Here is a 22,290-nt window from a genome sequence, read left to right on the forward strand (position 1 = left end):
AAAAGCCGGTCACGATCTAAGAAGCACACTTAAGGAGTTCTCACTGTAAATTAGGGACGACATCTCGCAATCTCCTCATAAGAATAGATTTCATGGATATTATCGTTGTTAGGTAGGTTTTATAGGATATGGAAAATAAGTAAAGAGAAATGAACGATATGAAAATATATTCTTATCGAATTGAACAAGGTACCGTATCGATGTATTCAATATGTCAAAATATAATCATCATGATGAACGAAAAGTTCGTTTATAGAAGAATTTCAGCTACAATGTGGTCAGGCCTTCGGCACTCCTGGTTTTACCGTATCCCAGTTGGTGTTCCCCGCCACCACGTGGGGTTAATAGTCACCTGCTCACAATTCAGAGTCCCTGTTGGTTATGTGAAGGTTAAAAACAACGCAATGAAGGTTAGACCCTCACGGAAAAAACCTTCACTTTTTGGGGGTAAGCCTCAAAATTTAGGGGTTTACCCTGAAAGTTGAGGATAAACCTCTAAATTTAGGGGTTTACTCCCAAAAATTGAAGGTAAACCACCATTATTGGAAGGTTTATCTCCAACAGTTGGAGATTAACCCTCAACAATTGAAGGTTCATCTCCAAGAGTTGAAGGTTGTCGAGGGTAGGATTTCAAAATTACTGGTTTGAGTCCAGTCCCGGTTTATTTTCTCATGTTTAGATATTTTATTTCAATACATCTTTGGTTTACAAAAGGGAATAGAAAAAAGACATGTGTCTTGTCGCTTGCGGGCTTCGCAACTGCTCGCCATTGCTTGTCGTCCGCGAGAGCGCTCTCTCGCCATTACGGCTGTTTGATACATTACGATTTGCGCGCGACACTTGAATTACACGAAATAATATAAACTGCGCGCAAACAAGAACTACAACGATTAGTGTGAATTAGACCTATGTATTTTGTACTTTGCTTTTCCTTTATCAGAAAATACATGTGTGTTTTATATTTTACAAACCTACTCACAGTTTTGATCATTGCTGATGTCCAGAAATTTGTTACAATAATCATGTTATAATTGGCTTGAGGTACACAAGCCGTTCGCATGATTGAAAAGTGGCACCAGAATTGAATTGCAAGAGACGGAAATCACAATATTGATTGAAATGTTCACACATTCATCTTCCCTTGGTAACTTGAAAAAATTTTCTGTACAAATTACAATTCTGATTATTAATGAAATTTTTTCCTACAATTGAAATTCACTAATTGCAACTGTCATTTGTGACTACGCCAATTACTAATTGCAATTGCAAAATTTAACTTGAAACGATATCTTTTAAACTGAATTCATCTTAAAGTTTGGAAGCTTTGTGTCGTGGTATTTTGATCTTGTCATTTTTTTTTTTTTTTTTGTTAGACTGTACATTTGATTCATTCTCAATTGTGAGTTGAAGAGTCCATTACTTACTGCGTTGAGTGGTGAAGGGACGCTTCTACATGACGATGCTGCGTAAACCCAAAATTCATACCGAAAACGGGAAGAACTGGTTCTTGGTATACAAAACAAAGACAATTAGCAGCAAAAGCATTATGCTTGATTTAGAAAAACATGATTTGTAGAATTGCTTTTTTACAATAAATTAATTAAATAAGTTTGTCTAATTCAACTCACAAATACTTAAAGCTAACAGTTTTTTTTTTCATGGTTAATGCATTTAGTGAACCCAACGAATCCATAATATTTTGAATAATAGTGTATGAGCAAAGTGGTTAATGCAATAGTACTTTTTTCTGCGTCAAAAGAAGAGGTACACTTCTTTTTTTAAACCAAACAAAAAACTACCAGTAACTCACAATCTGAATCTAAAAATCCCAAAATCTTCGTTGTTGAGTTGTAACGGCAAAAAATGTTAATATCCCAAAATATATACATGTATAAGTGTAAAATGCAAAGTAAAATTCACTCTCTCAAATTCCCAGTGGGTCTTCAGCTATTGGCAATTCAGCTTTCTTAATTGATGCTCGTGATCTTGTATCAGCAGTACAAGATATTTCAGGTACTAATGGAGACGTATTTTTCTGTCTGTTTCAGGTATGCATACAGTAACATTAGTTCATCACAAAACAACTTCTACCGCAGCTGTCACCCGAAATGTTAGATTTCCCACGGAGACGGGCAAGTTCAGATGTAAAATATCTCTCCCTACATGACTCCATTTCACTTATATTCATTTTGCCGGGCATATATGTCACATGCGTAACATATATTTTTCGTTATATCTGGCATGCATATTTTTCCAACACATGCTTGGAAAGCTTGATTTTTGAAGCCTGTGAAGCGTTAGTAAAGTGCCCTATTTGCGAACAGTGCGGTTAAGTACGCATGCGCACAACTGATATGCTCGATTTTATACACCAGGGCTTTCTGTCGCACATGCGCACTTTCGAATAACTCAATTTCACGCACTGTGTCATTGAACGTAGTTTACCTAATCCTAATTTACGCAATGTCAGTAGCACCTTTGTCGCGTCTCCAATCAAACCTTTCTTGACAGGTGTTGGAAGAAATAGCTTGTGAAACACGCAATATCTGACTAGTAACACAATATACTATTCTCGTACTAACCTAGGCATTCTGACAAGATGTTTTGGTTAATTCCTGATAACGGATAATCAAAATATATGCAGATTACACCAGTAAATATGCCAAACCATTAACTCTCGCATCTCGACTGGAGTTGATATCTAGAGTTCAGATAGCTCAAACAACACCTCCGTAAAACTGCCCCCCCCCCCCCCGCCCCCCTTATTCTCAAAAAATTTGAAAAAATCATAGATTAAAGAGCTATTTATGAGCTCTGCAGTGCCGCAAACCGCGATTTTTGAGCTCGCTTCTGTTACGAGAAAATCAATTTTCTAAAGTGGGAGGCGAGGTGGTAAGCTTTCCGATAAGCTAATGCATATCCTGTTAGCTCTTAAATCGCTGAACGTTTTTCCTGGAGAATTTCAACCCAGGGTTGATCAATACTTACTTAGTATCGCATGGAGAGAGATACATTCTCAACACCGATGCTAGAAAAAGATATTGAATTTGATAGCACGACACCATCGCGATGTCCAGTCTAGAAATGGAAGTTCAGTTCACAATGTTATATTCCCTGTGTGGTTTACGGTCGAGTTCATTTATAGCGCCAGCATGTCAACTTATTTCAGTTCTGCACGGTCGACGAATTCGTACGGAAATATGTTTTCTTATCGCCGTATGTATTCAACTGTCTGTGAATTCCCCACGTCACAATTGTTGTTGGAAATGGATGTACAAATATTGTGACATTATTACATCACGTCAAATCACCAGAGTACAGTATGGTCCGCTCTTCAGCGGTCAACTCAAGGCACGAAGCTTTTCATCCACTGAACCAAACTTTATTCTTATGAGGTTTTATTATCGCTGGTTTTCAAGAACGCATTTTTGATCATGATAATTAGCTTTACGGTTACTCGAAATCCCCTTGGCACTACTTTTCAACAAATACTAATACATAAATTGACTAAATAATGACTTACATAATTATTTAAAATATATGAATAAGAAATAATAAATTAAGACCAATGAAGAAGATATCTTAATTGATGATACCGGTGCTATGGAAACGTAATCGTTGTTCTATTTAAACGATTATATTTAAAATGTGGATTCGAAAAGCCTTCGTTTAACGTCTATTGGATTGTAAACAATCCGTGAATGGAGAGTGTCAACGAGATACATAATGATTTATATTTCTAACCTCGACGAAGTGATCAGTTTGCTAAAGAATTTTATTCTTCAGACCACAGATAAGTAAAATTTTTGCTTAGAATTTGTATGAGTATGAAAATAACATAGAAAGGCACCGCTCTATGTAAAACCTACACAGAATCAGAAATAAGCGTGCCAATCTAGTTATATTTGTTCGATGGTATGAGACATTTGCATGGGTATGAAAATGATGAAGTTGCTCCACTCACACAAAACTCGCATGGAGATAAAAATAAGGTGGTGTCCGTTCCAATTCTAGTAACGTGATAGTGTGGTCCATGACTTAATTTTGTAGACAATTCATCACACTCATGCACAAAAAAGGGCTCATACCTGCACTTTTAAAAAAAAACCCGGTTTAACACAGAACAATGTCTAAATAGCCCCCCCGCCCCTCCCTGCCATCCCCGTCACCGCTTACTATTTATATTCTACCGACCACTTGAGCAAATCGTAATTGCTGACACGTTTTTCTCTTCTGAGCGATAAACTCGTCGATTTAACATTTGGGAAATTATAGAATGTATGATCACGCTTGTTTAGCAAGTACGGAAAGTTTGAGAAATTCATGGAAAAGTTGAAAAAATGGCTCTTGGTTGTAGATTAAAACGCTATAGCTTCAAAGTTAATGAGAATCAGCTGCAAGTATATTTATTACAGCGTTTTCGTTAATTTTCTTAACTATTCTCAATGACCATAAAAGCGTAATTGCTATTTCCATCATTCCCTAAAGTTTGACAGAATTCAATTACTTTGCAGAAGAGAAAAATAAGTTCCAAATACATTTCACTTACTCGGTCGGTCATCCGACACACCCTTGAGAGGCAAGTTTTACATCAGCTTACTAAATTTTTTCTCAAAATATTTGTTTCGGAATTACTATTCCTATCAATTTCTGCTTGCGTGTTGATATGTTGTCCAACCAAACCATCCCAAAATTGTATTCGCTCTTTGAAGAAGTAATATCGCTGCTTAAGTGTAAGGTTGAAATGTTTTCCTATCTGTAAGTAATCGCCTTCCGTTGAGTTGAACTCCCACATCGTGATGCCGTTGAAAGTTGAAGATATAGGAGTTCTGAAAGAGCAGTCGATAGCCAATTAATAATAGTCTAGATTCATTTCTTCTCCAATTAATTTATTAATCGATTAACAGAAAGAACGGTCAATTGAAATGGACGATTTACCGATTAATCGAAAAAATGATAAATTAGAAAACCCAATTATCAATTGATGACTGTTTAAAAAAAGGTGAAATGAAAAAATCGAAAGGCACAAAAAACGATTAATTGAAGAATCGAATAATCGAATAATCGAATAATTGAATAATCGCAAAACACGATAGATCGAAATTTCCATTATTCGATTCATCGATCGATTGTAAGAATAATTACTCAACGTGTACAATTAATCGATTGTTTGCACACACTGTCAGAAAATTCACGGTGTCAATAAAAATCCACATCTATTAGTGTAAAATTAAACGAAATCGGCGTAAATCATTCTATTCTTAAGACTAAATGGTCTTAAATCAGCACCAAAATGATGTGGACTTCTATAAAATATTTTCGGTGTTATATTTAACACCGTACGTCTGACAATGCAGGCCTAGCAATAGATTACTGTGCATTCACAATCGTGATGAACAACCGTTACATTTTAGAAGCACCATGATGTCATCCATTTGGAAATATCACACATGGTTTGGTTCTACAGATTTTTGAAAAACTGATTTCTTGGGAAGAGGTTAATCAGGTCGTCACCATACGCCACACCGTAATTGGCTGTTGAACCACCGTAAACGTATAGTTTTCATTCATTAAAAAACTGCCGATTCTCCGCCAGAGCGAGCTGCTTTCGAACTGCGTTGAAGATAGGATATACGAAGTAAGTGTCACCGATGAGGAGTGTCAGGTTTGAGAGGAGCCGGTTGGTAAATCAAACTCAATAAAACTGTGAGTGTGACATCGAAGTTTTTCAGAAAGTTCTCGAACTTTGTAGAATTCTCATAAAACGCTAAGTCAGGAAATATGAAAGAAAAAGCTTGCTGCTTGAAAAAGTAAATATCTCGGACTACTGTCCGAGCAAGCTAACCTCATTTTACGCATTGTTTCTCTCATGAGTGAAACAATTTCTAACTTCTATAAAGTTTTCGACGAATTTTCATCTAATCGTCGTTTAACCTTGAACAGAATACTACAGGTATACTTCACAACCTGTTGTATAAGCTACAAGCTGAAAAAAGTATTGGAAAAGCTCCATTGAGTCAACGACAAAAAATGACTGGCCTTGCAGAGCTCACTAGATAAATTTACAAGATTACATTTTCTGTCAAAAAGAACCTCTAAGGAATTCAATGCTATGGCTGAAAATTAATTGGCTTTAAGAATTTATTAAAAAGGAGCCGTTAATTCTTACCGACTGTGGCATTGAGGAGCGTCGGGAAGTGAACGCAAACGCCACCTGAGCTGTCTCAAAAGCGTCACCTGATCAAGATCACGACCAAAATATTCGATGTAATCCTGAACCCATTTAAAGACTGACCTTGAGGACCCAGTTTCCAGACGCCACTTCGTCACCAGTGCTCAAAAACCCGAATGGCCTCAGCGGTTGTTGAAAGTAACAAGGAGCACGTCTTCGTCAAGCACATATTTTGGGCCGCATCGCATTGAAGAAGCACTTCTTTCAACGAATCTTCCGCCGTGAGTGAACATTATAACCAGAAGTAGTGGTGATCTTTTTCCATTTGGAAGCTGAAGTACGTTGTCAAAGAAATTTTCATTGACGCTGTTTCAATTGTGAAAATTCCTGCTGCCTACAATTTAGAATTCGCAAATTTTTGCTGTTGTGGTTAAGTACCATAATCTTTAACATCCCCAATCACCACAGGTGGATTCACCAACCTTGAAATCTGATGTACACCATTCATCTTATGAAATCTTTGAAATCTCTGAAATCCTTTTAAATCTCGTGAGATTTTGAAATCGAATGTACACACGAACTGATAAGTGGCTAACTCCTCACTGTGAAATAACTTTATCAACGAAGTGAGCCGGTCCAACATTTTGTCGGAAATAATAAGTCATACAGAAATTTTTTCCCCTGCAGATTTCCTGCAAAAGTTCGGATCTGAAAGTCTCATTTTTTGAAAAAACAAAGTTGACATTATTTCTCGCAGTTCATCAATAACCTGCGGCGTGCACACATTCAAATACAGGCAGTCCTCATCTCCCACGATTAGATCACCTGATGCCCGAAGGCAGCCACTTGCATCGTCACTTGCATTGGGAATTCCTTTCCATCTGTCGGCTGTCACTGGATTTGCAAATCTCTAATGCGAGATGGGCAGAAGTGAGAATATCGTGAAATTGCGTGCGCGTCAGCGTAGAAATTTGGCAATATAGCATTTTAAGGACCGACAGATCGATTCAAAATTGTGTCAAAACAAACACATGAGGTAGAAAAAGTTTAATCGTAGCTAATGAAATTGAATCTACTTAAAAAATGCTCGGCCATACTTAAGTTTAATGAACAATTATTTCAGACAACATTGTTAAACATAAAAATACTCAATGTTGAAATTATAATTCGGACAGTTATACTCGGTTTATACCATACATACTTTCAGCATACAGGTATACTATACTTCCTCCTTTTTCTAAACCTGATATCAAGTGGTCTATTTTTTCTTTTACGTAGATTTCTGCGACTGCCACACTTTAACGTGGTCTTCAAACTGTCCCAGAACTGCACTCGTTCTTTGAAGAAGGAATGTTCCAGATTGAGTTCGACACTGGATACATTTCCGATCCGTAGGTAATTGTGCTCCTTCAAATACGGCATCCATATTGTAGTACGGTCGGAAGTTGAAACCGAAGGTGTTCTGATGGTAAAATTTTTGGTCAAGAATACACGTGGCTGACATTGACAGGTTAATTGAAATACCGAATAACCATGTCAAACTCACCCATTAATAGCAAAAGACGTCCACAACTCCACCATAATGTCCACCATTTGATAATCCATTATGCTCATGGTTTTATTAATACCCGAGAATTTTGCTTCCGATGGAAAAAGATATATCAAATCATCGGAGTGTGCCGTGCCATAGTTAGCTGTAGAATCCGTTTCTAAGTAAGAGTTACTGAAAGTACCGCGATAGTTGAAAATGTACAGATATTGTGGATTCACAGCTAGTTCAAGCTGTTTCTGGAATGCTTCGTAAACCGGGTAGTAAAAAAAATCGTCACTCACGAGTCTGGTAAGATTCTCAAGTAGCTGCAAATAAGATGTGAACGTGAAGCAATTATACTATTCAAACGATTTTATTTGAAATTTCTTGTTACCTACCACGTTATTACTGATTGTCAAATTGTCGTTGAAGTAGTACAATTTGACAGCTTCGATAAAATCAGCAACAACATCTGGAGCATAAGACGACATTAGGAAAACAGGCAGTAGAGTGTCAAAATTTTCCAGAAAATCACTCAGCAGTACGTCGTCGACATAAAACTCTGATGTAATGTTAAAATAAAAACAGATTAAAAACGATTGAACTTCAAAGCTTTAACCAAAAAGTAATTTACAGTAACGTCAGACTGTAAGCATTTCCATGGCTACGAAAGCAACAGCCTGGCAGACCATATTCAGAATACTTGCATGTCCTTACTTGCAGTTTCTAGTAGCCCGTCATTCCGTGTCACACCAGAAATCCAAGGTAAATCACGGATGTGACCAGCACTTATCAAATTAGCTGGACTGGCAGTAAGCACAGCGCCTTCCATATCCAGCTCATCGGTTGGAGTCCATACGGAAAAAGGATATGATTCCCATACGTGAAACTTCGGATATGCGGCTATAATATCCGAGATATTTACTGTCCGTAAACAGTTGATCAAAGAATCTGAAGTTCCGTTGTAACAGCCGACATATTCCCCAAGTTTGAATGCATGCCTCGCACAAGTAGCTCTGGGCAAGTAAGCCAATGAAGAAAGTGCCGGTCCACTTTGCGTTATGTATCGATGAAAGAGTCCTGTTGGCGTAGAAAATTGATTGCTTGCCATTCTGAGCAGATCTTTATCAGTCGTGTCAGTTACACTTCATGCAAACGAGTTACTAGAATGATTACCTTCAAGTGTATTTGTCTAACAATGAATTTACCAATCACATACACCTTTGAAATCGATTGACAACGCCATGTTTGTCGTGAATGAAAAATGTATTCACTGCTATGACTGAATGAACACTCGCAATGAGATTAGCTTCACCTTATCTAACTATAAACGTATTCATACCAATCGTGACATTTGTCAGCGACAAGAGGTGAATAGAAGCACCGCCTGCACTTTGTCCGAACAAAGTCACTTGATCAGGATCACCACCAAAATGTGCGATATTGTCCTGAACCCACTTTAAGGCTAAGATTTGGTCTTTTAGTCCCCAATTTCCAGACGCCACCTCGTCGCCAGTGCTCAAAAATCCCAATGGTCCTAGGCGATAATTGAATACGACAAGAACCACATCCTTGTCAAGAATGTACTCTGGACCATACGACGTGGGAAGAAAGCTTCCTGAGACGTAGCCTCCACCATAGAAGAACACCATAACCGGAAAAAGTGTCGACTTCGGGCATTCGTGAACCTTAATGTGTGGATCACACGATGAAAGTATTTCCTATGGACACAAAAGATTTTTTTTCAATGAAGTACCGAATCCCAAAGAGCTACAATGTTCTGACGTATCATCCTACAGTACAAGGTAACGTGATTTTGAAAAAATAATTACGTGTGGAGTATACACGTTTATATACAGGCAGTCCTCATCTCCTACAATTTCATCATATTGGGCTTGTGGGCAAATATTTCCATCAATACTAGCGTCTCGAGTTCCGTTCCAACTCTCTGCTGCAACAGGAGCTGTAAATCTGTAATTCGATTGGATTGGTGAAAATAACAAGAAAATGGTTATCAGTCTTCCTTTCTCAGAAACCACAGTTTCATTATTGAAGTCTACAAATCAGTTCGAGGCTTCGAAACAATTCGATTTCTGTAGTCGCCAAAAATTCTGGTTTCAAAAGTTACGCATGTGCAATCAGCACTGTGTAATAGTATAATTTAGGATAACAACCACACTTGCTGAGGAATCTTTCTGTCATGAAAGTGTAGTGAAACTTTTACTTCAGACGTTAACATCGATTGCAGGTACTGCATGTTTTTAGCTATAAACTGAGGCATTTGATGAATATGCTTTGAATTTACGTTGCACAAACCTAAGATCCCCTTTCGGCGGTCGCCCATAAGGAATTCCGAGAAACGCTGATACATTTCGACCATAGCGAGTAGTGAGTGTTTTTCCTCGCAGGATTCCCTGGGAGATTGTCACTTCAGGACGATTATTTTTCCCCGTCAAAGCACAGCTCGAAGCAAAGAAAATTGCCACGAATAAAACCAGGACGAGATCTTCTTTCTGGCAGCCCAAAAACATCGTCTTCTCGTGTTCTACTTCAAGGTCAGCACACTTGAATCTGATATAAAGCGAAGGAGCGCGGCGCGCGTCAGTTCACCTCATAATCAAACTTCCGTGGACTTGACATATCAAATTCAGACTTAATAATACTGTTTTTTCAACCATCCACATATATTCGAACATCCTAGAATTATAGGGAAGTCGGTAACTTTGAAGACCCAAAACGTGGTTGCTCCGTTTGGAAAGAATCATCCGTCATTGAATTTTCGGTAGCAAAGTTCTCAGAAATGTAAAACAACATTTCATATGTATATTATGGCGACATTGAAGTGGGGTTTAAAGTAGCACAGAAGTGCGTTCGATCTTTGAACAAGGAATATTTGACCTGGAGTGTTATATCAGATTGGTTTCCTATGCGAAGGTAATTTTCGTCCGTTGTTTGAGGCCTCCACGTAGATCCATCATCGTGATCCAAAGTAAAGCTTTCAAACACAATGAAAATCAAGGTTTTTTGAACACAAAACGCTAACCAGGTATGTGCAGTTATTGCAATATGCCAGGATACTAGAAAGCAGACTGCTATAAATTAAAAAGACCCCGTAAGAAAAATAAAACTGCTGAAAGTGATAACAAAACAAATCAAGCTCTTTTGGGTATGTCTCTAATATCTGAAGATTCGAAATATTCAGTGGAAAACATCTGGTATATTGATTCTGGCGCTACCGACCATATGTGTAGTCATAGAAACTAGTTTGACGAATTCGAAGCTTTCCAATTCCCAAGGTTGATAAACAGGATGACGGGTCCATAATATTGCACAAGACAAGCTACACCAATCACCTCTTTGAATAGATTCAATATAAAGGATGTAAATCCAGTTTCAATTCCGGTTGACAAGAATCATGACTTAAATCGACAATGACACGAAGATAAGCAGGATGATCAGATCTAAAAATTACATAAATGGACGAAAGAGTAAAATAGAGCCTCCTGTATTTCATACTGAGCTAAGCCAGCTGGCAACGGAAAAGCGTGATCTGCTCATCCCGGGCCACTCTGCAGACGAAACGAACACAAAGGTTGAGGAGCTATTGCAATTTGAAATCAAGGTCACGTGTAAAATCACAGAAGACCTCTGTGTGCACCTACGCAACGAACGAACAACAAGTGGTGAGAAACTGAGTGCTGCCTGACAGTAAAAGGAACCTGGTTCGAGATGGCATTAACCTGGGCCACCGAGGAAAAGTTGCTATTAATGAATAGACCAAGGTCACAACTACATTAGAATACGACACTGAAAAATCATTCAACGTGACAAGCGGTAGAGCGGCAGGATCGAGATGAGGCACATACGGACCACAAGCCAAGACCAGAAGGGGAGTCGGAAAGAGGAGCGCGATGCCCACCCCGAGGACAGGCTCAACATCCGAATGGATGAACGATAATACGTCAAAAAAATCCCTAGGCGAAAAACGAAGATAAATCTGCCAATTATCATCGTAAACCATGTGAGTACAGTGCTACAAAACATCAAAGAGGATGAAAAGGGAGAACAAAAAGCGTCTTAAGATAGAGCCTTGTAGAATCCTCAAGTCAATCTTAGCCTAGAATGAGAGTTGCCTATCTGAACACAACCTGTGTTCTACCTTGTAGGTAAAATGCCATCCACCGAAGGACATCTTGAGAAAAGCCAAATTTGGCTGACTTGGCTGACAGAATACCATGAGGGATGGTATCGAACGCTTTTCTAAAGTCGAACAGTACCAGCCTAAGAAGAACAAGTTGTGTACTGTAACGTTAAACTGCTGTCACCCTCAGACGAGGACTTACCGTTCACACTTTGGCGTGATTCTCTAACTATTCTGAATTCAAATAAACAATAGCAAAACGTACTCGTTGGGCGCCAGACGCTTCAGCGTCTATTTTTAGTTAAAGATACGATATGATAAGATAATAATTAAAAAACTTGTTGTATGGCTTACCAGGCTCAAGTACTTACACGAACTGGTAGAGTGGCGTTATTCCAGGACAGCTAGCAATAGGCGAACAAATACATAAATAAACTGAAGTCGATTTTTATTAGAAATCGATAGTTGACAAAATCGACGATAGCTTGGAACGGCAGTGACCAAAGAATAAGACAAAGTTGTCAATTGATAGTAACTGACAATACGTTAATTACCCAGAATCTATAGCTTAAATGAGAGAATTTTAATTGAGGTAAAATGTGGAAGCAAATTTACGAGAAACTAATCTATAAATAATCGAACTGATAAATTGTACGATATTTAAAGATCCGAGATTATTCGCAGACAAGACTATGAGAGATATTGAGAGGTTGCGAGAGGTTTTTGCGGGATAGGAAAATACACTAAATACACCTTGTTATAATAAAATTGAAGATAATAAGCGAAACTTAAATTAACAAAGAAATACAATATTACAAAGAAATTCGGGAAATATAACAAGTAATAGTCATTACAAAATGGTTAACAAGAAAATAGGAAAGGTACAGTAGTATTTAGCGGCTTAATCTACGCTCGAATGTACTCCAAAGAACTTGATTTACGATACAGACCCATGCACAATAGCAAATAAAACACGATAAGCGGTACGGCAAATAAGGTATAATACTTATAATACTAGTAAGCACTACTCGTGCAAAAATTAAGAAAAGATAGAGATAGCTCAAAATACGGTAGAAATTACAAAGGCAATTCTAAGAGAAGATTACAGGAAAATCAGAGAAATTCAAAAATACGAGAGAGATACTGATGAATAAGAATTCTCGACCTCGTATGTAATATATTATAGATTCTTGGTGATCGGTCAATTAAGAAAACGTAATTTTAGTTAACGTTTCGACCCGGATATGGGCCCTCCTCAGAACGATTTATTTTAAAAAACTGTCAAAAATAACAAAAAAAGAATTTTATAGTATAAATCATGGTACTAGAAGTAAACGGACCTAATTATTGTAGATGTAATACTCTTAGAGCTATTAAATATTGTTGATAGTAAGACCTTATGATTAAATGAGATAAGGATGTTTTTTGGTGTTATTTACCTTTTGAATTAAGTAAGTGTAATAAGATGTAGTCGAATTCACAATTACAATTGGTGGAAACAGTGTTCTTTTGAGTGACGGTAGACAATGTCAATCTTCAAGTTATTTTATATGTGGGAGTTAAAAGTTGGTAGTCATTAATTAAAAAGATTAAAGAAGTATGTTTCTTCACAGTCAGTATGTCATAGTGTTAAAAGGTAATTAAAGAAGGTCGTTTTAGCAATGAAATTAATTCACAGGTGTCAATTAAGTGGAGGTAGGCTCTTTATAATTAAGTTCTACATGTCTAACGAAAGATTGTTGGTTGAACCAATTGGATCAACAGGTGAATAACGACTGATGGGGGAAAACAATATAATCCAGAGTGAAGGTGAACCTATTATAAACAATTATACAAAAAAAAAAAAAAAAAACAATAAATATTTTGTAAGAAAAGTTATGTAGAAAGGACTGTAAATGGAGACGAGATAATTTTTTTTTTTTTTTTTTTTTTTTAATAAAAATAGTTAAGGTTAAACAATATTTGTTGTGTGGGCAGAGATTAGAGGTTTGTAAATATTGCTTAAATGTTCAACGTCTTGTCTGAGATTAACGGAATTGGTATGACCTACAATGTTGCACATTTCTAATAACAGTCTTCTATAGTAATTGTTTTCTTCACAAAGGATGTTTGTGTTGTCGTAATTAAATGTGTGCTGTTTATCGATACTATGTTTCGTTAGAGCTGTGTGCCGTTCTTCAATCTCATGTACGTTGCGTTGGTGTTCCCTAATTCTAGTATTGAGATGTCGACCCGTTTGACCTATGTAGACTTGATTGCAGTCATTGCATGGTATTTTATACACGACATTAGATCGTTTGCCTATGGGGATCTTGTCTTTGCCTGTATCAAAAACTAGTTGTAGGTCTTTTGAATTTTTTCCAACAAACTTTACATTATATTTAGCGAATAAACGATTAAGTGACTCAAATAGGCCGGCTACATATGGAATGGGGATGTATGTAGTAGCAGGCCTATTGTTATCTTCAACGGAAGCAGAGTCAATATTGTGGTCAAGTATGTTGTTGATGTAGGAGCGTCTCTTATTAATTTGTTGTTGTAATAGGCCATGAGGGTAATCATTCGATCTTAGTACATTGTATATGAGCGCCAGGTTTTTTTCCTGGAACTCTGTACTAGCTAGTTTGATAGCTCTGTCAACAAGGTTACAGATGGTGCCTATTTTGAAGGACAAAGGATGGTGAGAGTTAAAATTCAAGTATCTTTGTGACCATGTTTTTTTGTGAAACCAATCTGTCTTAATATTATTATTGCTGTGTATCAACAATACGTCTAGGAAACTGATGGCATTATTTTCTTCTGTTTCGATAGTAAATTGTATTCTAGGATGGTACCCGTTAAAAATATTAAGAATGTGATGTATTTTTTCATTTGGAACAGCGGTAAGAATATCATCCACGTATCGAAAGTAGAACGGTAAATTAAAACCTAGATCGTTTATGCAAGAAGTTTCCAGGTCTTCCATGACGAGGTCTGACAAGATTGGGGAAAGAGGAGATCCCATAGGCAAACCAAATTGTTGTGCATAAGTCTCGTTATTAAATTTAAAAATTGCGGAGTCAAAACATATTATTAAGGCTTTTTCAAGTTCACTAAGGGGAATTGGGATCTTATTTTCTAAAGAATCCCAACGGTTGTTTATTGCACGCAAAGCGAGATCTGTAGGAACATTAGTAAACAGTGAAATTACATCTAAAGATATTAACGTGTAATTGTCCGGGATAATCAATGTCTTAATTTTATCAACTAATAAAAAACTATCCTTAACTCTCGAGATGGGAGGTTTTATATTGGTGGTGAGCCATGAATTGTCATGATAAACAGCACACATTTAATTACGACAACACAAACATCCTTTGTGAAGAAAACAATTACTATAGAAGACTGTTATTAGAAATGTGCAACATTGTAGGTCATACCAATTCCGTTAATCTCAGACAAGACGTTGAACATTTAAGCAATATTTACAAACCTCTAATCTCTGCCCACACAACAAATATTGTTTAACCTTAACTATTTTTATTAAAAAAAAAGAAAAAAAAAAAAAATTATCTCGTCTCCATTTACAGTCCTTTCTACATAACTTTTCTTACAAAATATTTATTGTTTTTTTTTTTTTTTTTTGTATAATTGTTTATAATAGGTTCACCTTCACTCTGGATTATATTGTTTTCCCCCATCAGTCGTTATTCACCTGTTGATCCAATTGGTTCAACCAACAATCTTTCGTTAGACATGTAGAACTTAATTATAAAGAGCCTACCTCCACTTAATTGACACCTGTGAATTAATTTCATTGCTAAAACGACCTTCTTTAATTACCTTTTAACACTATGACATACTGACTGTGAAGAAACATACTTCTTTAATCTTTTTAATTAATGACTACCAACTTTTAACTCCCACATATAAAATAACTTGAAGATTGACATTGTCTACCGTCACTCAAAAGAACACTGTTTCCACCAATTGTAATTGTGAATTCGACTACATCTTATTACACTTACTTAATTCAAAAGGTAAATAACACCAAAAAACATCCTTATCTCATTTAATCATAAGGTCTTACTATCAACAATATTTAATAGCTCTAAGAGTATTACATCTACAATAATTAGGTCCGTTTACTTCTAGTACCATGATTTATACTATAAAATTCTTTTTTTGTTATTTTTGACAGTTTTTTAAAATAAATCGTTCTGAGGAGGGCCCATATCCGGGTCGAAACGTTAACTAAAATTACGTTTTCTTAATTGACCGATCACCAAGAATCTATAATATATATACGAGAGAGATACTTATTCGGTAGTCATGCGGTTACTCAAAGATACGGAATTAATTAATTAAGGAAATCATGCAGTCACACGACGGCTTGCAGCATCTCAGAGCTGCGGACCATGATTCACGAAGATACTGGCATCAAAAGATAATGAAGATTCGAGAAAATAGAAAATGTGGGCAATTTCGTAACGCCATGATACAGAAGTCTTACCTTAGCCCCTTAGCCGGTGACTCGGGCACACAAACACTAATTCTATTTTAAAGTAAACTTAGCGATAGCAAAAGAAGGAAAAAGGTAAGAGGAAAGGTGACCACGAAAGGAAAAAAAGACACCAAACGATAGTGCAAACGATAGAGGGGTTCAGAAAAGAACGGTAGCGATAGAAACGATAGCGGTAAGGAATAAGGAAAGGCAAAGTAACTCAAGAAGTCTAGATCAATGACAGCAAGGCAGGAACATGATGTCTCTTGGCGGATTGAACGTAGAATAAGTGAAGTTCGGAGTCCGGATTGCCGATCTCCCCACTGTCACGAGGTGGTCGTTCTTCCAGTTGATTGGTCGTTTGTTCCCCACCATAATTAAGTCATCCCCCTTGTGGTGAATATCGTTTATGAGAACGCCACGCTTTTGCGGAAATTACCGATAGATGCTGCGTACCTAATGTTTGACCTGCGACTGCTTTCTTGACACCAGCTCGTACGGTTCTTGAGTCGCTGCACCTTACTGTCCATTAGGGTGGGCCAAAAAAAATGAGTATTTTTTTTTTTACTTTATACTCTGAAAATCGGTTGTTAGATACCTCTAAAGAATTTTCACCAAATTTGAGCTCTTAATTTTGATAACAAGGTCCTCCGCTTTACAATTTTGCATTTTTTCCTGAGTATTAGAAACAAAAATTCATATCTCTTTGACAACTGTTCGTTAAAAAATATCTCTCCTCATATTCTTGTAGGAAATCGAACGCTCTACAAAAAAGGTCTCTTACAATTTTTTCGTAAACCTTACCGTTTAAATGATATCAAAGCTTAAAGTTTGATTATTTTAGGAGAAATTTCTGTTTTGCTTATGAATTTTTTAACTCGCTTACAAAAAATTTTGATAAATTGCACAACTCATAGTTTCGTAGGAAATTAACTGCTCTACAAAAATGGTGTCGTATGATTTGTCGATTAAGTTAAGCGTTTAAAAGATATTCATCGTCAAACTTCAATGCATACTAATTTTAACAGTTTTTGATGAATAATTCGAAAAATTTCAATTTAATTTATAAGTTTCATGAAAATTTATTCCAATGTGAGTTCCTAAGAAGAGAGAAATGTTTTAAACTATTTTTCTTTTATTTTTTAAGTTCTATAAATGTTTGGTTATATTAAAAAACATTAATGCATTATTTCTAACTGAGAGGCAATGTTTTATTAAATTTCCAAAAAAATAACGTTTTTGTTATAAATTTAATATGAAAAGTATTGATCTTGAAGAAAAAAAACGTTATTTTTTTGGAAATTTAATAAATCATTGCCTCTCAGTTAGAAATAATGCACTAATGTTTTTTAATATAACCAAACATATATAGAACTAAAAAAATAAAAGAAAAATAGTTTAAAACATTTCTCTTTCCTTAGGAACTCACATTGGAATAAAGTTTCATGAAACTTATAAATTAAATTGAAATTTTTCGAATTATTCATCAAAAACTGTTAAAATTAGTATGCATTGAAGTTTGACGATGAATATCTTTTAAACGCTTAACTTAATCGACAAATCATAAGACACCATTTTTGTAGAGCAGTTAATTTCCTACGAAACTATGAGTTGTGCAATTCGTCAAAATTTTTTGTAAGCGAGTTAAAAAATTCATAAGCAAAACAGAAATTTCTCCTAAAATAATCAAACTTTAAGCTTTGATATCATTTAAACGGTAAGGTTTACGAAAAAATTGTAAGAGACCTTTTTTGTAGAGCGTTCGATTTCCTACAAGAATATGAGGAGAGATATTTTTTAACGAACAGTTGTCAAAGAGATATGAATTTTTGTTTCTAATACTCAGGAAAAAATGCAAAATTGTAAAGCGGAGGACTTTGTTATCAAAATTAAGAGCTCATATTTGGTGAGAATTCTTCAGAGGTATCTAGCAACCGATTTTCAGAGTATAAAGTAAAAAAAAAAATACTCATTTTTTTTGGCCCACCCTACTGTCCATGTTACCTATCGTTGGGGACCCCTTAGCGAAGACACACGTAAAATGTCACTCGGCCAAAGTTGTTTGGCTGCGGTGCGATGGCATTGCCGCGACTTAAAGACAGTGTACATCTACCCGTGATAGTAACAGTGATCCTAGTTGACAGGAACGCAGTATCGAGTTTCGGAGATAACTCTCGACGGTAGTAGGAGAATACTAGAATGGTAGTGCTTAAAAATCGGTCTGGTGCCTGGCCAGGAAATCACGGGACGAATATACCCGCCAAGTACGTAGCTCTTGGAATGATGTTTCAATATCACTACACGAAACAGCGAGGTCCGACTTCACGACGTATACCTACTTTCTGAGAGATCGCAGGGCTTGGGGTTCTTTCCTGATTTCGTGACTAGCAATACCTAAGTTGTTCTTGTATTATTTATTGTGATATAGTTTTGGTAACTTGACGGACTTTTTTACATTTCAGATGTTTTTGCCTAGATTTCATTACCTTTTGTAAGTATGTAGCAATAATACTGCTGTACTGTGATAACCAATAAACTCATGGTCAGTAATCCACAACTTTTATGTCTGTTGAGATCCGTAGCATTTATAATTCATATCGTTGTCATGACTTTTGACCCCCACGATAAGAACGCGGAATAGCGATACTACTGATTTAATTGGCGCACAAACACATTGCGAAGAAAACGATAGAGGATTTTTTTTTTCCACAATGTATTCTGCGGGCAAGTGCAACAAGTATAGCTAAAATTTATCAGTCTAAATATATAACTCTATTTTACACAATCTCAACAGTCTCTTTACTCTTAACACTAAATTACCAATTAATAGTATATGCCACATGCTCAGACCTACGTTAGAAGATCTCAAAACATATATTATTTAAGGGAATTTGTGCAAAAGTAAAAGGTACAGCACATTCAGTGTCATGTTGATTTTTCCGAAACAAGATGTATTCGAGATGTTACAGTTTGATTTTGGGCGCAAGACGCATTCTAATAAATAAATCAGAAGGAACGGTAAACAACTGTGACTGACGTTAGATGATTCATGAGATGCTTGTGAACTTCATTGATTTATGATCACGTTGCTAGTACCTCAGAAATTTATATCAATCGCTATGAAAATTAGACAAAATGTAATTACAGATGACAGGAAGTAATTAACGTAATGTAGCGTCAGCTTTTGTGCTAATTGCGCCAAGTTTTTTTAAATCATTACCATTTTTATACAATCAAATTGAGATTGTTATTTTTTTTTCCACAATTAAAAACATATTGAGAATTCCAATAAAAAGTAACAGAACTACATTTACTCGAGTAATTTGAATTCATCGAGAATTTATAAATGTTTATTCACAGCACGATAATTTTTCTTTTTCCTGAGCTGAAAGAATGTAGATGAAATCCCGATTTATCTGATATACGTCTATTTATTCGTACAACATGATGTAATATAATACGCTTTATACAAAAACTGTTTTGCGAACGTTGGTTTGTTGTAATATTTACCCAGTTCTACTTGTAACTTCTTTTTCCAATTTTTTTACCAACAGACTTTGTAGATTTCAACAATCAGATTGTTTTATTTGCACTTTGAAGTAGTTACTTCATCTTCATTAATAATGGTTTTTTCCATTCTAATGGATCTTGATCAGGTAATTGACTCCTTGTTTTACATGTTGACCCGTATAGTTGGGTAGTGATCCCAGTTCATATTTTGGGTAATTTTACTGCGGTTAAAATTTTGCATATTGTTTCTCTGATGGTTTCCTAAAATAGACATCATCGTATTCAACCATAGATTTTTCAGTCTTATTCGCCTTACATAGCTATTTTCAAGTTGTACCTTGCATGTTCATGATTTCTCGTATCAAGTAGGTAGTATATAACCCAAGACGGGTATCAAACTAACATGGAATTCATGTACAGTATTGTTTGTGAGTGGCAAATATGTGTAATAATTTACTAGTAATTAATCAAACACGTGTCGTATAGTTGTAACATAGTCGATATTGCATTGAAGCTATTAGTATTTGGATAAACAATAGATTGACTTGAATAATCACAATCGGTCAACATATTATAACGACAAGGAATTACATGCAGTGTTCAATCGGTAGATACAGGTCGTAGTTGGATCTGTAACAAACGCTGTTTCATAAAGATACAGGCAAGTAAGCACAATTCAAAGTGATTGGTCAATGCCATATTAATTGTAGCGTACGTTATTGTAATAATTTGATGGATAGCATATTTCACAAGGTATCAACCGATTTGACCAGAGGTTACAATATATCAAGTAATTCTATTGATTTCATAGATCTCAAAACATTTTATAACACTCTAAGTTATTTCAGCATTCTCAAATTGATTTTACAACATTTCAACGTACTTATTTTAGAAAATTTTACTGCTCTACAAATAATGTCAGTAAATTTTAAATGGTCTAAATGTATTCGATAGATTTAATGTGAAACGATTGCATAAGTAGTTGAATGATTTATTACGATTTCATAGATTTCAAATGGTTTTAAATGTTACCAAGATTGCAAACGATTGTACAAAGTTATAAATGATTCAAAATATTTTAAGATATTCCATATCAAATACGAAAGAAATCAGTAGATGCGGAATGACTTGACAAGATTTTGTAGATTTCAAACGAATTAAAAGATTTTATGAGATTTACTAATGATTTGAAGCATTATACAGTTTGTTTATTTGGTTTACTTTTGCGGTAAGAGCTGCTACTTTTTATTGCCTGGTGTAGCATAGTCGAGTGTTTCATCTTGCAATACAACACTGGTGCCTCGACGGTCAGAGCGGGCAGAGAAATTTAAGAGATTTGATAACACAAGAGTTCAAAAGCTCGCGAAAGAAGTCACAAGTATTCAACCAGGTGTTCACCAGATTTCATAAGTAAGTTATCCCTTGGTTCAAAGCATCCAGCACGCTCACATTCTGATTTTGACTGTCATTAAGTCTGACTATAATCTATGCCAATGGATTGATGATAAGATCAATTCAGGTTTCTGTGAAACACATACAAAACAACGATAGCACACAAAACGAGAAACATGCAACTGCTCACGTATTTATAGTACAATTGAATGGTTATGAAGTTTGTAATCTATTTCACATGATTACAGGTGATCTAGACATAGTGTTTTACTCATTGCCAGTCTATACCATTTAAAGCGAGATATTGGGACTATATCAGACTTGTCGCTGTAAAGTCAGTGGTGCTAATAGATAGGCAGATGAAATTAATGGTTGGCAGGTCAGTGGAAGTTGGTTCAGGAGAATGACAGATACATAAAGTGCCACCTTCGAAGCAAGTATCGATCGTCTTTTGTGTCGGAATGTTGTCATGGTGAAGTGTAATGTATGTCTTTTCCAACGGATTGATAACCGAATAAGGATGAGTTAGGTGACTGTTAAATATATGAAATAAAAACAACGATGGTGTAATAATGTATATAGTTGAATAAACAAACAACTGATGACGACTCATCACTGCGTTTCTCCGTATTATATGAGGTAAGATGATGTATGGAATATGGAAATGTATATCATTCCATTCGATTACAGCTATTGACATTTATACAAGTCTTCTTGGTAAGCAATTAGTGATGCCAAAGTATCGTTAGGTCAAATTAGTGGTTGGTAGTCTCGTGAGAGTTGACCTATTCTGATGAGATGAGTAGAGCGTCAACTTTTGGTACACCACCTCTTGTTTTACGACATTGTCTTGCCAAAGTAAAACGTCTTTCTGTTCCAACGGATTGATAATAGGATAGAAATAGCCAAAGTGACTGTGATACATAAAAAATGATGAGCAATCGAAGAAAAGGTTCCACTTTATTGCTTCTCATTTTTTACGCGTTTTTTATGTGAATTAAGGTAACGTGGCAAGTATAGAATACGGTAGTGTATCTATGTAAATTGTGATATTCGAAACA

The 22,290-nt window shown here is 36.0% G+C and overlaps 2 protein-coding genes across 8 annotated transcripts in view; one reads left to right on the forward strand and one right to left on the reverse strand.

Moving 5' to 3' along the window:
- Flo2 (flotillin-2) overlaps positions 1–22,290 on the forward strand; it is a 98,779-nt gene that overhangs the window by 8,650 nt on the left and 67,839 nt on the right. The window lies entirely within an intron of this gene.
- On the reverse strand, positions 4,180–16,609 carry LOC124212727 (juvenile hormone esterase-like). 7 transcript variants are annotated; one of them, XM_069133454.1, is made up of 11 exons: positions 16,337–16,609; positions 10,020–10,274; positions 9,536–9,674; positions 9,046–9,424; positions 8,421–8,783; positions 8,102–8,265; positions 7,719–8,029; positions 6,655–7,634; positions 6,296–6,566; positions 5,408–5,613; positions 4,180–4,829 (listed from the first exon to the last, which is right to left on the reverse strand). In XM_069133454.1, the coding sequence occupies exons 2-8, from the start codon at positions 10,232–10,234 to the stop codon at positions 7,376–7,378; spliced, it is 1,830 nt and encodes a 609-aa protein (XP_068989555.1). In that variant the 5' UTR covers positions 10,235–10,274; positions 16,337–16,609; the 3' UTR covers positions 4,180–4,829; positions 5,408–5,613; positions 6,296–6,566; positions 6,655–7,375. The 7 variants fall into 7 exon arrangements, with proteins under 7 accessions (XP_068989555.1, XP_068989556.1, XP_068989558.1 ...); XM_069133460.1 differs by lacking the exon at positions 4,180–4,829 and adding an exon at positions 12,216–12,248 and having other exon boundaries at positions 4,998–5,613; positions 16,337–16,369; XM_069133455.1 differs by lacking the exon at positions 5,408–5,613.

The sequence above is a fragment of the Neodiprion pinetum genome, chromosome 2 (assembly GCF_021155775.2).
Source record: "Neodiprion pinetum isolate iyNeoPine1 chromosome 2, iyNeoPine1.2, whole genome shotgun sequence".
NCBI lineage: Eukaryota > Metazoa > Arthropoda > Insecta > Hymenoptera > Diprionidae > Neodiprion > Neodiprion pinetum.

Coding starts and splice junctions, on each gene's coding strand:
- LOC124212727 (XM_069133455.1), bottom strand. CDS start 10,234: ATGTTTTTGGGCTGCCAGAAAGAAGATCTCGTCCTGGTTTTATTCGTG. Junction 9,675..10,019: donor CCGCCGAAAGGGGATCTTAG/GTTTGTGCAACG, acceptor ATCGAATTACAG/ATTTACAGCTCCTGTTGCAG. Junction 8,266..8,420: donor CGGGCTACTAGAAACTGCAA/GTAAGGACATGC, acceptor ACATTACATCAG/AGTTTTATGTCGACGACGTA.